Source organism: Lampetra planeri, chromosome 63, assembly GCF_965212315.1.
Source record: "Lampetra planeri chromosome 63, kcLamPlan1.2.h2, whole genome shotgun sequence".
Classification (NCBI taxonomy): Eukaryota; Metazoa; Chordata; class Hyperoartia; order Petromyzontiformes; family Petromyzontidae; genus Lampetra; species Lampetra planeri.
In genome coordinates this window covers 4,266,571-4,282,935 of record NC_136169.1, presented here as the reverse complement: position 1 = coordinate 4,282,935, position 16,365 = coordinate 4,266,571, and the positions used below count along the sequence as shown (strand labels likewise).

Genomic DNA, 16,365 nt, shown 5'->3' with positions numbered 1-16,365 from the left:
ATCACCACCAACCAATCACCACCCACCAATCACCACCAACCAATCACCACCCACCAATCACCACCAACCAATCACCACCCACCAATCACCACCAACCAATCACCACCCACCAATCACCACCAACCAATTACCATCCACCAACCAATCGCCACCCACCAATCACCACCCACCAATTACCATCCACCAACCAATCACCACCCACATCAAAATGCGCAACTTTAAATAAATATAGACAACACGTTATACTTAATTAAATGTACTTTTTAATTAATGTTTTCTCCTACATCAGAGTGCAGCGCCACATTAGATACGCACTACAATTAAAATAGTTTAAAGCGATTTGAAGCATGTTTTATTTGGGGGGGGGGGGGCAGAGTTTTGTGACGCCGTGTGACAAAGGGGGGGGGGGGGGTCAAAAATCCTCCAAAATCGCGTGGCGCCATTTATGGATGACCCCAGAGAGGATGATGATGATGATCCAGAGGGAATACAGCCCTCGAGTTATGAGGACGACGAGGACATTGAACCCCGTGGCATTCGCTGCTGCTAAGAACGACGAGCAGCTGTGCCAGCAGCAGAAGAAGAATAAAAACGCTGAACAATCGCCTATACAGGAACTCAATTAGGCTCACACGGTGCAACATTTGCATACTATTGGTGAGAATTTGCTTTCAAACCGCATTTTCATCGACGTAACTCCCAGTTCGACACGCAGGCTTTCGCGACCGATATCATCCATGTTTTTTTTAACGACACAATTATATTTACGCGACCTGACCCAAAACACATTACAGCCGTATCTACCATTTGTATGTCTGTGTTATATATAGAGCTTATGTGGAGCGGTAGTGTAGTGGTTAGTGCCCTGTGCTCCAAACCCGGCGACCAGAGTTCGATTTCTGCTCACGGCCGTTGGTGACGATTATCTGAACCGGTCCGGGGCCTCCTCTAGGTGGACTCAGCCTCAAATGAGTACCTAATGCAGAGCGTAACATCGCCACTGGGGAGACAAAGGCGGCCGGGCGTGGTGCTGGCTACCCACCCCCTCGTGTGCCGTGCCGGCCTTCATAGGTGCTGCTCGCCTATTCGCGAACAGCACTTGCCCCTGCAGTCAAGGCTACACGGGGGATCTCTGTTGTCTTACACAGCATTAAGAATCAAAGTAAATGTTGATGAACCAGCTGAGAACTCGAGAAGAGGCGAGGACCGGAGTCTCATTTGCAAGAGTGACTTGACCCGAGTCACCAAAACGACAATCTTATACATTTATCTAGCGCCTTAACCAAGAAGATGTACACCGAACGAACTGCGGGCAACGGTGTTTGGCGAGATGAAACGAGCTTCAAGTTCAAATTCATGTATTAGGTGTAGCCCTGTGAGCCATTCGGCTCTTGACTCGGGTGCAACCGCAACAAACAAAAAACATGAACAAGAATACATCTTATAGTGACTATGTGCAAACAGAAAATCCAAGAAAAGACAGCAAAATATTGCAGAAAAATCACCGTACACCAACGCTGTGCGCAAAAATCCCAGTTGGATGCAAGTCAAACAACAACAACAACCACAAGACAACTTAGATTAAGGCTAATTCTGTACTACAACAAACAAACATGGCCAAACCAAACAACTTTTCGAAAATCACCAAAATAAAGCCATGAAAGCAACGAAACAGTGCAGGTCATAGGAACTGTGACCGAATTTTCACAATAAACGACGTTAACAACATGTACCACCAAACTCTGCAGCCATATAGCTGGCTGCATGAGTCACTCCACAACTGAGTGGGAAGGGAACGTTTAGGTCACGAGCTTCCGGGCAGGGAGCGGGGGGAGTATGAGAGGTGGAGAAGAAAGGTTCCACGGATCCCCACTAAAGATGTACGAACACGTTAAGAAACACGCGGGGTGCCGAGAGAAATTAGAAACAGAACACAGGTTGTGAAGGGATAACATTAATGAGAGGGTACGTGTCGCCAGAGACCACAGGTGGTTAGACATTAAGGACGGAGAGAAAAGGAGATTTAAAAGTAATATTAAAAAAACACTTTTTTAAAAACACGCTTTTATGAAATGTACTAGTAATGGCAGAACTCCACGACTCTAGGCAGTGGCCCTGAAGCTTGCCGTAACGTAAGGGACCGTGGCTAATTACAGCCAACGTCAGTTGAGCGTGGACAATTAGACCCAAGCAGAAATTTTTATAAAAAATATCTATTTTTTATGATAGAATATAGTATTGTCATCAGTATGACATAAGTACTGTATACCAAGTTTGCAGTCGATACCACATTGGGAAGTGTGATAAAATGTAGTCACAAGATTTAAGGATACAACAACGACAACAACAACAGAGTGAGTCAAATGCAAGCCGTAATAAAAGGTGACAGTCGCAGACAATAGTGGCACTTTCCCGTGACGAAGACGAGTCGAGTGTCACTCCGCTGTTAAGTGTCTCCGCGTTGTTAGCTGTCAAATAGAAGTCTCGCCTTCCCCTCCTCTGCTACACCTCGTCGGAGAGCTCCTTGACAACTCCATGGACAAAGCGGCCGTCGTCTCTGCCCCACGCGATTCGCGTCGACGTGAAAGGTCACTCGGCGCGTGTCCGGTATTCTATTTGGTAGATTTGTGATTGTGTTCCACTCTTCCTGCCCACCACCCCCGCCGCTCTCTCGTTCGCACATTGACACCCCGCACATCGCATTCGATAAAACGCACGAAAACATTTGTGAATTCTTCAAAGCCCAATCAGAGAATGCGTGCCGGCTTCCACCGGCGATCCTCAGTTGGTTCCTCCGCGGCTGCATGGCGACCGGAAGTTACTCCGCTTCAAAAGGAGTGACTTTGCTCAAGTGTTTGTCCATTTTACACGCAATAAATTGTAAACATGCTGATTTGTTACCGAGTTATCAAACGTCTTGGGTGTTCACTCCACGTGTAAGTGTAATTACAATGTCGTGTTTGCACCAATTAGTTCGTTGTAATGGACGCCGGGAGGCAGGGCAGCATTCCCTCGGTATACGCGAACTTGCTTTCCGTGATTTTGGCCGCAACTCTACACGACTGTATAGAGAGAGCGAGAGAAAGTGGTGAGATACATTGATGAAAGAGAAAGTGACGAGAGAGAAAGTGACGAGAGAGAAAGTGACGAGAGATAAAGTGACGAGAGATAAAGTGACGAGAGGACCAATCAACTTCAAGGACAGTGCATACATTATCAGAGTTATGTCTTTTGTTTGCAATATGATTGCAGGTATTGCGGTCTATGCAAACATGACTCCTTGTAAAAAGGTGTCAGTTTTGTTGCCAGATAGAATGGTAAAAAAACAATTAACAGGCGTATTATTACAGACGCGTCGAGGGGGGAAGGGAGGGCGGTGGAAGGGGGGGCGTCGCATGACCGACTAGCGATGTTCTACTCCAAAGGTGCGAAGCCGAAGCACTGCTCCAGAGCGATGCTGAGCTTGTTGCGAAGGTCCGTCTTGTCGCCATAGGCCGGGAGGTAGAACGTGCGGAAACACGTGTGGGCCTGCGGCAGGCCCTCCGGGTTTTCGGCCATGGAGAAGGTGATTCCGAGCGCCTTCATCCCCGACAGCGGCACGCGGTCCGTGCCGGTCACGAAAACTGCGGCAACGGGGACAGACGGGCGGTAAAGGTGCAGCTGCTGCAACCGCTTGCTCTCGACACACCGCACACGAAAGCGACGACGATGGGACAGCAGCACTTGATAAAAGCCGCCCTCTCACTTCTAACCACGTGAGCCTGATGTGGCTTCCACCGGACTGCCGTGGGGCAGCGTCGACTCCTGAGTCACGACTCTTCGCGCACCACAGAGAAGAGGCCCTGGGTTCAACTCTCGACGCTGCCTGTGTGTGTGTGTGGAGTCTGTGTTCTCTCGCTTCCTGTTCCGCGTGGGGTTTCCTCCGGGTTCTCCAGTTTCCTCCCATAGTTGATAACAACAACAAAAATCCACGATATGATGTAACCGGTATTGGCCAAATCCACATCCCCAAATGCTGGGTAACTACCTGAAAATGACCCAATTGGGAACACAGACAGCGCGCGCTGCAGCGGCGGCAGCATCGGCCACGACTGCGGCAAAACTCGGCAGGACCCTCCCGAGCGAGAGTCTCGAGACTCGGCGAGACTTTCCCCGGGTAAACGACGAGCGGAGTAAATAAAAATGAAATAAAATCCGTGAAATTTTTTTTTTTTTGAGAATGTGACAGCTGGCGGGTTTGGGTGCTGCGGCACTCACTCAGGAACCGCTTCTTCTGCTCGTCGGACAGCTCACGGAAGACCTCCCAGAACATCTTGATGGTGCTGTGCCGGGCGTTGAATCCCTTGGCGTAGACAACACCCTGCAAGACACACGCGCGGCACCCGCCGGTATCTACCCGACGCAAATTGTGGCGATTGCGGCGGCGACTGCAGCACCCGGGGGGCCGTCCGGGCGACGAGTGGCCCCGACGATCGCTCTGTCCGGCGCCGCCGTTCGGACGCGACGACGTCCCGTACGTTTTGCCGCGGTGGGGGGGGGGGCCCAAACGACGGCACGGCGACGACGGCGACGACGGCGACAGCGCGAGGGGGCGCCGGCAGGGAGAGCCGCGCGGCGAGAACCCCCCGCACCAGCCGAGTAAGTCGAGGCGGCACCGCGACAGAATACCGGCAAACGCAACCGCCGAGAGGGAGGGACAGGCAGGAGTGGGTTGGATGTTACTCAACACGAAGACCCGGGGGGGGGGGTGGGGTGGAGGGGTGCGGCACACGGCGATGGAAAACGACGTAAGAATAATACCAAACGCGACGGCGGAGGTCAGAGTAACGACCAACGTGCCGCCCAGGGGACCGCTTGCGTTGCGAGGGATCTTGCCAACAGCCGCCGCCGCCGCCTCCAGTGAGCGGGCCAGCTCCCCGAGCCCGTGTGCGTGCTGCGCGAGGGGGCGCTGCGCTGACCTGTTCGAGAGCAGGCCAGTCGTAGCTCGCCTTGCCGAACGCCACGTCCCTGAGCTCGCGCGGGCTCAGCAGGCGGAAGTGGAGCACCTGGCAGACGGACGTGAACCCTGCCTCGAACCTCTCGAACTTCCGCTGCACCGCGTCGCTGCAGAACTTGTGATGCACGAACCTCTCCACGTACTCGTGCCTGTCGCGCGACACAGGCAGGGTGACGGCGAACGTGAGGCTTTATTTATATATTTAGGTTTTTTTTTTTGCCGCCACTCCTATACAGACTCCTCTACTTAAGAGCACTTTCAGAGCTACGAACAAACCTGTCAGTATGTCCACACAGTTGCCCGTTCGGACCGAGATGGCGGTGGTTGTTCGGTATCATTACCCAGCATTCCCAGCATTACTGGCTGGGCCACCGCCATCGTCCGTTGCTGTTGTGTCATCGCTGTGCGGTTCGCTACGACGCTCTCTGTGCTTTTCACGAACATCATCAACCCCCATTGTGTCTCAGAAGCGTGGCATCTACATCTGCAGAATGTAAAGAACCAGCGGTTTCTACATCTGCGGAACGTGATGAACCAGCGCAGAGCATGAAGAACCAGTGGCATCTACATCTACAGAACGTGAAGAATCAGTGGCATCTACATCTGTAGAACGTGATGAACCAGTGGCATCTACATCTGCAGAACATGAAGAACCAGTGGCATCTACATCTGCAGAACGTGAAGAACCAGCGGCATCTACATCTGCAGAACGTGAAGAACCAGTGGCATCTACATCTGCAGAACGTGAAGAACCAGCGGCATCTACATCTGCAGAACGTGAAGAACCAGTGGCATCTACATCTACAGGAGATCATACAACGTTTAAAGGCATTCCCCGGCACAAGGCTCGCACTCATCACACACACACACGCACAAATCGCTCGCCACAAATGAACCACAATCGATAACCTTGCTGTTCTCGTCGAGAAGCATAAACCGTCACGCGAACTCCGGTCAACCTCGCAGGAGCGACTTTTGGCTGGCGGTCGAGCAAAGCCGGTGGTCACCGCGTCGGGTCACCGTGTTCACAGCGCAGCGCTCCCCACGACACTACCACTCCACATTCTACTGGGTAAACAAGCGTCTCTGGCTGAGCGTGCACCGAGCTTACCGCTGGCGATCTGCACTCACTTGTTCCGCTGGGTCACCATCGTGCAGCTTCCTCCCGGAATCAACTCTCTCGTGATTACCTTTCCGTTGGCTTCATACTGGTACTGTCAAAAACACAACCAACAATAATAGCAACCGATAAGATAATTGTTTTTTTACCCTTTTATCTGGCAACAAAACTGACACATTTTTTACAAGGAGTCATGTTTGCATTGACCACAATACCTGCGGTCAGAATGCAAACAAAAAACACAACTCTGATAATGTATGCACTGTCCTTGAAGTTGATTGGTCCACACCCGAGACAGCTTTCCTTAGAGCCTAGTCTCACATGGTGTTGGACCAGATGACGCCAAAAGGCGCACAACTCAATGACAATGCACCATCAGAGTATGAGAGCTCAGGGTAAGCATTTACACCATTAGAACCTCCTTTGCCAGTAGCAAAATATGATAATTGTTTTTTTACCCTTTTATCTGGCAACAAAACTGACACCTTTTTTACAAGGAGTCATGTTTGCATTGACAAAAAATGGTGTCAGTTTTGTTGCCAGATAAAAGGGTAAAAAAACAATTATCATATTTTGCTACTGGCAAAGGAGGTTCCAATGGTGGAATAATAGCAACCATTACCTCCACTGGTGCAACATCTTACACGTTCCCACAATGCCGCGGGGCCGAGTTTGTTCTCCGTATGTTCGTGCGCAAGAACGCGCGTTTCGTCGCGAGCGTCCGAGAGACAACGCCTCCCTCCACACAGCCAACACTCGGCTTCAGGTTGAACCTGTGCGACTCCGGGGGTGACAACTCCCTCTCCTATCCAGTGTTCAGGGGCCTGCTCAAGGCGCGGCTCCGGCTGGAGCACGCCATGTACCACACACATGTCGGTGATGTGCACGTCTACTTCGAACGCTGGGGAGCCGGACAAGCCCCTCTCTGTACCAGCGTGGACGGCACCCTCGTGGTGTTCACCTTCTCAAGCGCTCGCTCGTCACCGTGGCGTGCGCGATGACCACCACCACAACCACCACGTGACTTTTCTTTCGTGTTGTGCGCGGTGCTTTTAGTGCCACAGCGCGTGGATTTGTAGCGTTAATTTTCTTTTGTTTGCTGGTGACTTTGTGCATTTCATATCGAAATAGTCTCCAGTGCTTTTGCTGCTGGCGGCAATAAAAGTTGTTTAAGAGTCAAAGTCTTCTATCGTGGTGTCTCTCTCTCTCTTGAGATCGGAGTCTCATTTCCCTATCATCCCCAGTGCACTGCAGTCTCCAATAACGCTGCTAAACGGTCCCAGTCAACCTCGTCACAGTCTCGCTTTGGTCTCTGGTGGGGAGATGGTGGTGGTGATGGTGATGACGATGGTGGTGGTGATGATGGTGGTGATGACGGTGGTGGTGGTGATGACGGTGGTGGTGGTGATGATGATGAGGGTGGTGGTGATGACGATGGTGGTGGTGATGATGATGTCGATGGTGGTGGTGATGACGACGAAGGTGCAGGTGATGACAATGAAGGTGGTGATGGTGGTGATGATGACGGTGGTGGTGGTGATGACGGTGGTGGTGGTGATGATGATGAGGGTGGTGGTGATGACGATGGTGGTGGTGATGATGATGTCGATGGTGGTGGTGATGACGACGAAGGTGCAGGTGATGACAATGAAGGTGGTGATGGTGGTGATGACAATGTTGGTGGTGACGAAGGTGGAGATGATGACAATGATGGTTGTGCTGATCATGATGGTGGTGGTGACTATGAAGGTGGTGGTGATGATGAAGGTGGTGACGATGGTGGTGGTCATGATGGTGGTGATGATGATGGTGGTGGTGATGATGATGATGATGGTGGTGGTGATGATGATGGTGGTAGTGACGGCAGTGATGGTGCTTGTGATGATGACGGTGGCAGCGGTGGTAGCGCGCTTGTCGTAGCCGTCGTCACGATGTCCGTCCGCTCGTGGTCGTCGTCCCCGAACGCGCCGAAGCACGAGCGAGGTCCCGATGGCCCGAGACGCCTTCCTGGGCAAAACGAGTCGCCATCGCAACGACGGACAGCAAACGACGGTAACGATCGCAACACTTACGGTGAAAGTGCGACACAAGGTGTCTTCCAAGCTTTCGTTGGTGTCCTCTAGAATCTTCGTCATGCTCCTGTAAAACAAAAGCGACGATCACCACAGTTCGCCACGAGCTGCCGGTCACGCGCCACTTAAAAAAGGTGTTTAGAACATCAGCACAACTAGGGATGCCGCTTGGTGCGCAGGAGGTCGTGGGTTCGATCCCGACCCTGACGCATGCTGTATATTTGGAGTTTGCGTCTCTGTCTCTCTCCCGGGGGTCACGTGGATATTTCACGTGGGTCCTCTGTTACGTCTCTGGTGCGAGCGCATCCGGCCCGAGTCACCAAAGCGACAAAAGCCAAACGGATTTACAGGCGTAAGTTGAACTTCTTTCGCACCACCGTACGTAGCCCACCGCCCTAATTGGAGATGCAGGGGAAGGCCAACAAACGAAACACGAAAAGCAGATCTAAAGAAATGAATTTGTCAATTCAGTTGATGATTTAAAAGTGCACAGCTCCGGTGGCTTCCTAACATCAGAAGAGCGTTCCAGACGGCCGCAGAAGCGCATCTGAAAACGCTACGCGACGACCACCGTCTTTGTTCGACGGCCGAGCCAAAAGCCGCGGCTGCTGCTGCTGCTGCGATGATGCTGCTGCTGCTGCTGATGCTGCTGCTGCGATGATGACCAGCGGAGTTTGCGTGATGACGCTTTACGCTCCTTGACGAGATCAGCGAGGTGTTGCGGTTCAATTGCGGCGAGCGCTTTGTGTGTGTGGCCTTGTAGCGCCGTGTTCTTTCGGCAACCTGAAGCCCAAAGCCAGCTCAGCGAGCACCGGATGGACTCGGTCGCGTTTTGCGGAGCCGTCACGGCACGCCAAAAGATGTTTAGTACACGCTGCACAAATTGATGAAGCGCCAGCGACTGATGACAGAGAGGCTGCCGCGTGGCAGGGTGGAGACGCCGGCGCTCACCGTCCCAGGCGGGGCGATAGCTCCCACAGGTCACAGAGGTCGGGAGAAACGCCCAGCAGCTTCTTGTAGAGCGCCAGCGGGAAGTGGAAGTCCATGAGGACGCGGTTGTAGACAGCCAGGCCGCACGCCACGCCCATCGCCCAGTAGATGTCTGCGCTCGAAACCAGTGTCTGGGGCGCAACGACGACAACGGAGTTTAGAATACTCTTTGGTTCTTTCGGTAAAGTCACGTCGGTATAAAATACAATCAATTAAATCACGAAGTTCCGATTGCAACACAAGCAATCATCATCAGGTGGGAAAACCACAGCAAGAAAATGTTTACTGAACTTCAAATCTAGAGTAGAGTTTAGAATCTTTTGTTTTGTACTGGAGGAATCCGTTTGAGCTATAAGAAGCTCGCCATATTATCAGCTCAGCCGATCGGTGGAGCTTGGCGAGCCTTGTTATGTACACACACAATCACCATGTTTGGTCTTCCCCAGTGCACTGCGGTCTCCAATAGCGCTGCTTAAACACTCACAGGCACGATTTGGTCTCTGGTGGGTAGATGGTGATGGTGGTAATGACAGTGGTGGTAATGACAGTGGTGGTGGTTGTGGGGAGCGGTGGTGTTGTGATTAGCGCGCTGCGCTACGAACCCAGCGACCCGAATTTGATTCCCGCTCACGGCCGACACCAGAGGCAATTATTTGAACCGGTCCTGGGCCTTACCTAGGTCGACTCAGCCTCAAATAAGGCTAACAACACTTGCCCCGACCGTCTGTTCAGGCTACACGGGAGAATCTTTGTTTGCTCTCGCCCCGCTTGCTGCCACCCCAAGCATCGCGGGTACCCAGACGGCAGCATCTTGGACGCAGGTGGAATCTCCGCACACCTGTCCAAGTCGAACCTCCTGCATGGCCTCCTCCGAGAACCAGAGCAGGTTCGACTCCCTGTCCGTCAGGAAGCCGATCTCCTTCTTCGCCACCAACGCCTCCATGAAGAGGAGGAAGAACTCCGCGTTCACTCCAGGCCCAGCCACGTCCTCCCCAATGAACACCATCTGCAGCCCCCAAACTCATTGATTTAGAACCGCTTGTTGTTGTTGTTGTTGTGTTCAGTGTTGTTGTACTTACGTCCCCCTCCCGCCCGCACCTCCGATTAGCACGGCTGGCTCCGTACGGTGCGAAAGAAGTTCAACGTACACACGTACACTGATGAGCCTTACGACCATTTCAGGAAGGATAACAAACTAAACGCAAAAAACACAATCACAGCAGAGGTGACCCGGTGGTTCAGGGGTCACCCCGTGGCAACGCGACACCGGCAGAATCGCGCAAAATCGAGGTCAAATATGCCCAAATGAGCAAACGAACAGCGCGATGTTCAAGGTGAAGGCTGCGACGGCGCAGCACACACTCGGTACGCCGGCTGGTCACTCACCAACAGATGCAGATGCACGGCGGTCCCCATTGGGACCCTGAGAAGTGTGACGGCGTCTTCCAGGAGGTTGCTGCGTCGAATTTGCAGGGTCAGAGCGGGTCGGTTCTGAGGTTGTATGCCATTCATGAGAAGGCATACGTTTTGTACATTTGAATAATTCTGCAGAAGGCAGGAAGGCGGGAAGGGGGGGGGGGCAAACCACGTCAAGATCAATCGCCGCCGATGCCGTGCCCGGTGGGGGAGAGACGCGCGCGACCTGTCCAGAGGCCAGACTGCTCGTAGCGCAGGCCGAGTGTGGACTCCGGGGCCTGGAACCAGGGGCGGGCTCCCATGCGGCCTCCCTGGCATGCAGGAGGTCGTGGGTTCCATCCCGGCCCTGATGCCTGCTGTGTATTCGGAGTTTGTGGTTTCTTTCTCTCTCTCCCCGTGGTCACGTAGATTGTTTTATGGGGGGGGGTCGTCATCGTCGTCGTGTTCTGTTAAGCGGGGGTTGTTATTTGAACGTCGTTCAACACGGAGGTTGCCGCTGTGTTCGCGAGTTATCCGCTCAACGGGCGGCTCACGGGTGAAGCTCGCGAACGACGTCGTACCTGGAGCTGGTAAGCGGCGTGCAACTCAAACAACGTAATCCTTCCGTGCGAGTCCAAGAGAAACGGAAACATCACGAACACTTTCAGGAGGGCCTAGAGACACACCAAGCGGACAGAATTAAACGCGTTTTGTGTAATAACAGTGACACACGCCTCAGAGCGGAATCAATTGATTCTCACCTGTGTATCGATAGTTCAGTGTCAATGTACCGTTCTATTCAGGGACTGCTGCTGTGTGGTGGTGTCTTGGTGTGGTCTGGGACTGTCTTGTTCTTGGTTTTGCTGCCTTGCCCAATCTTGATAAATCAAGACTTATATACTTAATGTATTTATTACTTATATTTAGTGACATGCTTACCATATTCTCTACCTTGTGATAGGCAGGTGGCTTCTGGAAAAGAGCTACGTAGCTCGGCGGTGGGCCTTGCCTGGTCAAATAGAAAATAGTAAAACAGTAAAATAAATCTGGCATGGCCGCAGAGGCCTCGCGCATCACGAGATGAAGAATCCACTCCGATCTCTCGCGGGGCAACGTGGCGCGGCCCGCGGAAGCAGGCTTCACAGAGCTACCTCCGAGGATCCTACCTGTTGATCTCTGGTCTGCACACGCGGTGGAGGCCACCTGCCCAATCTGCACACGAGAGTGAAGGCTCGTCCCGTGACAGTCTGACCGATATTTTAGTTCTCGGGAATTTAAATTTAGTCAAGTTGAGCGCAGACCCAAACCTGACTCGATGGCTGTTTTGTACGGCCATCAGCAACTGGGCTGAGACCAGTCTATGTGAGTCTCTCAGTCTCTATGTGAGTCTATGGGTCTCTATGTGAGTCTATGGGTCTCATGCGAGTCTATGGGTCTCTATGTGAGTCTATGGGTCTCTATGAGAGTCTATGGGTCTCTGTGTGAGTCTATGGGTCTCTGTGTGAGTCTATGGGTCTCTGTGTGAGTCTATGGGTCTCTGTGTGAGTCTATGGGTCTCTATGAGAGTCTATGGGTCTCATGTGAGTCTATGGCTCTCTGTGTGAGTCTATGGGTCTCTACGAGAGGCAATGGTGACCGGGCTAACACCATCAACTCACTACGCTTGCGGCACTGACCCCTGGGCGACCTTCATTACCATCTGCTTTTGGAGAAAATGCTTAAAGAACTTCGGCGTCTCATTGGCAAGCGGCGTCGCAGCCATCTCGGAGACGAACTCACTCAGCCGTGGGTCGTGCAAATCCTCCACCGCCTCTGCAGAGTTTTTGTGGATCTGAAAACCGCACACCGAGAGCACCGGGGGTGGGGGGCAGTTTGTGAGCGACGCTGCCTGTAGCGCTGCAGACAGCGCAGGGTGGCAGGGTGGCAGGGTGGCAGGGTGGCAGGCTGGCGGCAGCACGGTGGTGGCCTCACAGCAAGAGGGCCCCCCCCCCCACCCGGGTTCGATTACCATCTTGGGTGGCTTTCTGTGCGCGGTGCGGCGGCGTTTGTGTGACCCTGGACAGTGCTTGGAGGGGTAACCGCCGTCTGTGTGTGTGTCTAACTACCGTGTGTGTCTCACCGCCATGTGTGTCTCACCGCCGTGTGTGTGTGTGTCTAACTACCGTGTGTGTCTAACTACCGTGTGTGTGTGTCTCACCGCCGTGTGTGTCTCACCGCCGTGTGTGTGTGTATATGTAGGGGTGTTATGGGAGGAAAACCGACGGTCACACAGGGGTGTCCACACTCACGTCTGCAACGGTTACCACCCTGGGGGGCTGTGGGGGGGGGGGGCTGTGGGGGGGGGGGGCTGTGGGGGGGGGCTGTGATCCCACACAGCCCCGCCCCTCGGTGGCAAGTTGGTATAAAAGGCGGAGAGCCAGAGAGCTCGAGGCAGACGTTGGGACGGGTCAAGATGAAGAGCCGGTGAAGATCGAAGGCCAGCCAGCTCGTCCCTGGAACTCCTCTGGTCGCTGTCCTTCTAAGGGCCGGCTTCGTGTGGCTGGTGGTCGGGATCTGTGCCGAGCCAGGGCCAGGTCAGGTCGTCTCCTTGAGAGGACGGGTGTGAGGATAAGTGGCAGCTAGCCTGGGAGTACTTACCCTTAAGAAACGGGTGAAGAGACCTCTTCAGTTATACACTGTACCTACTACGCAAGTGTTAATAAACAGGTGTCGCCTCAAGCTCGACCGTCCCTGTCGCCACTACATATATAATCGCCGTGTGTGTGGGTGTATATAACCGCCATGTGTGTGTGTGTGTATAATCGCCGTGTGTGTGTGTGTGTGTATATAATCGCCATGTGTGTGTGTGTGTGTATAATCGCCGTGTGTGTGTGGGTGTATATAACCGCCATGTGTGTGTGGGTGTATATAATCGCCATGTGTGTGTGTGTGTATATAATCGCCATGTGTATGTGGGTGTATATAATCGCCGTGTGTGTGTGTGTGTATAATCGCCATGTGTGTGTGGGTGTATATAATCGCCATGTGTATGTGGGTGTGTATAACCACCATGTGTGTGTGTGTGTATATAATCGCCATGTGTGTGTGTGTGTATATAATCGCCATGTGTGTGTGTGTGTGTATAATCGCCGTGTGTGTGTGGGTGTATATAATCGCCGTGTGTGTGTGGGTGTATATAATCGCCATGTGTGTGTGGGTGTATATAATCGCCATGTGTGTGTGGGTGTATATAATCGCCATGTGTGTGTGTGTGTATAATCGCCGTGTGTGTGTGGGTGTATATAATCGCCGTGTGTGTGTGGGTGTGTAATCGCCATGTGTGTGTGGGTGGGTGTATATAATCGCCGTGTGTGGGTGGGTGTATATAATCGCCGTGTGTGTTCGTTCGTTTCTCAGTCCGCTTGCCCTGGTGAGAGCCGCGGCGGCAGCGTGTTGAGTCGTGGTGGTCCAGACCTCCCTTTCCCTGGCGACAGACTCTAGCTCTTCCTGGGGAATTCCCAGGCGTTCCCAGGGCCAGCCAATCGACATAGTCCTGCCAGCGTGTCCTGGGCCGGCCCAGCTGAGAAAAAGCTTCAAAGCTCATAACATTCATCCAGTCGTAGTCCAAGATTCTTGATTCCAATTCTGAATCGTTCGCGCTCTCTGGGCATGATCCACGCCACTGCCGCGCGTCCCGACTCCTCGTCCGGGTAGTCGCGAGCCAATACGCGACAACCGCGCGCGTGAGCACGCGTCGTTTGATTTTGGGAAAAACAAATGTTCCCTCACCTCGTGCAGTCTCTGCAAGAACCTTTTGAGTCCCGGTGGCATTTTCATCTCGCCCTCCCTGCCCAGCTTCTTCAAAACGTCCAGCAGGAGATTTGTGGAAGCCTTCAATATGCGGAGGAAGTCGGGTTTGGGCAGATGGGCCAACCACTCCTCTGCACATCGCACGGTCACGGGGAGAGGAGGAAGGGTTTGGCAAGGGGCCGCACGGACAAAACAATGGTAGCAAGCACAGTAACGTGGCAAGGGAGAGGTTACTCACCCACACACTCACTCGACCACTCACCATATACTTACACACTCACCCACCTATCTGCTCGTTCACAAACACAAAGATCCCCCGTATAGCCTTAACAGACTGCTGGGGCAAGTGCTCTCAGTGAGTCGCACCTATGAAGGCCGGCACTGCCTTTGTCTCCCCAGTGGCGATGATTATACGAACCGCATTGGGTACTCATTTGAGGCTGAGTCGACCTATGGTGTTGGTCATGAACGGAAATCGAACTCGGGTCGCAGGAATTGTAGCGCGGCGCGCTAACCACTACACTACCTACTCACTCCAAAGATCCCCCGTGTAGCCTTAACAGACTGTAGGGGCAAGTGCTGTTAGCGAGCACCTATGAAGGCCGGCACGGCACACGAGGGGGTGGGTGGCCAACACCACGCCCGGCCGCCTTTGTCTCCCTAGGTACTCGTTTAAGGCTGAGTCGACCTAGGGAAGGCCCGGGACCGGTTCAGATAATCGTCACTGGGTGTTGGCCGGGAGCGGCAATCAAACCCGGGTCGCCAGGTTCATAGCGCAGCGTAGCGCTAACCGCTACACCACCGCTCCCCTACTCACTCCGCCCACTCACTCACACTCACCGAACCACTCACCCACCCACTCACCAACCCACTCGCTCACTCAAGTCGCTCGGGTTGGATTACAGGAGAAGGAGCAACCAATTAATCCCAGGATGCCTTGCGCGGCACTCAGGCGCGAGCGGACGGAGACGCGGCGTGGACCCCCCCCCGCCCCCCCTGCGGCGGAATTGAACCGCGCCTCTCCACAAGCGAGCAGGCGAACCGCGCCGACGCTACCGCCGGCCGGGACACCGCCGGACCGCCGGGCCAGCGCGAGCGGAACGCGCGACGTACCGAAGAGTTTCCGCAGAGGGTCGGGCAGCCGCGCGACTTTGGCGATGACCGGTGCCGTGAGCTTCTGAGGGTCGGCGGTCCCCGGGAACAGGAGGAGCAGAGCCAGCACCCTGAGCGAGTCCTCGTCAGCACGCAGCCTCTCCAGCGACGGCACCACGAAGTCGCACAGCAGGTTGCTCACCTGGTCCAACGCACAGGCAAAGATCCCCCATATAGCCTCAACAGACTGCAGGGGCAAGTGCTGTTAAGCGAGCAGCACCTACGAAGGCCAACACAGCGTACGAGGCAGTGGGGTGGCCAGCACCACGCTTTGGCAGGCTCTGTCTCTCCAGTGCCGGCAAGCAACCTCCGTGTTTGTATTCGATGTCTCTGTTCACGATGCCGACTCTCGTACTTTTACAAATTCATCACTACCTTAATGTTTTCATCATTACCTCAATGTTTTCATCATTACCTCAATGGTTTCATCAATACCTTAATGTTTTCATCATTACCTTAATGTGTTCATCATTACCTTAATGTTTTCATCATCACCTCAATGGTTTCATCAATACCTTAATGTTTTCATCATTACCTCAATGGTTTCATCAATACCTTAATGTTTTCATCATTACCTCAATGGTTTCATCAATACCTTAATGTGTTCATCATTACCTTAATGTTTTCATCATTACCTTAATGTTTTCATCATTACCTTAATGTGTTCATCATTACCTTAATGTGTTCATCATTACCTTAATGTTTTCATCATCACCTTAATGGTTTCATCAATACCTTAATGTGTTCATCATTACCTTAATGTTTTCATCATTACCTTAATGTTTTCATCATTACCTTAATGTGTTCATCATTACCTTAATGTGTTCATCATTACCTTAATGTTTTCATCA

At 52.9% G+C, this 16,365-nt stretch overlaps 1 protein-coding gene across 1 annotated transcript in view; it reads right to left on the bottom strand.

Annotated features, from left to right (window-relative positions):
- Positions 1-246: 246 nt before the first annotated feature.
- Positions 247-16,365, bottom strand: part of LOC144736934 (putative E3 ubiquitin-protein ligase HERC4) — a 34,729-nt gene continuing 18,610 nt past the window's right edge. Inside the window, exons 14-25 of the mRNA XM_078619629.1 lie at positions 15,476-15,656; positions 14,342-14,493; positions 12,270-12,404; positions 11,155-11,247; positions 10,565-10,723; positions 10,017-10,184; positions 9,140-9,309; positions 8,189-8,255; positions 6,128-6,210; positions 4,959-5,145; positions 4,258-4,360; positions 247-3,623 (exon numbers count right to left, since the gene is read on the bottom strand). Of these exons, the coding sequence (XP_078475755.1) occupies positions 3,415-3,623; positions 4,258-4,360; positions 4,959-5,145; positions 6,128-6,210; positions 8,189-8,255; positions 9,140-9,309; positions 10,017-10,184; positions 10,565-10,723; positions 11,155-11,247; positions 12,270-12,404; positions 14,342-14,493; positions 15,476-15,656 (1,707 nt within the window). The 3' untranslated portion in view covers positions 247-3,414. The remainder of the gene's footprint in view (positions 3,624-4,257; positions 4,361-4,958; positions 5,146-6,127; positions 6,211-8,188; positions 8,256-9,139; positions 9,310-10,016; positions 10,185-10,564; positions 10,724-11,154; positions 11,248-12,269; positions 12,405-14,341; positions 14,494-15,475; positions 15,657-16,365) is intronic.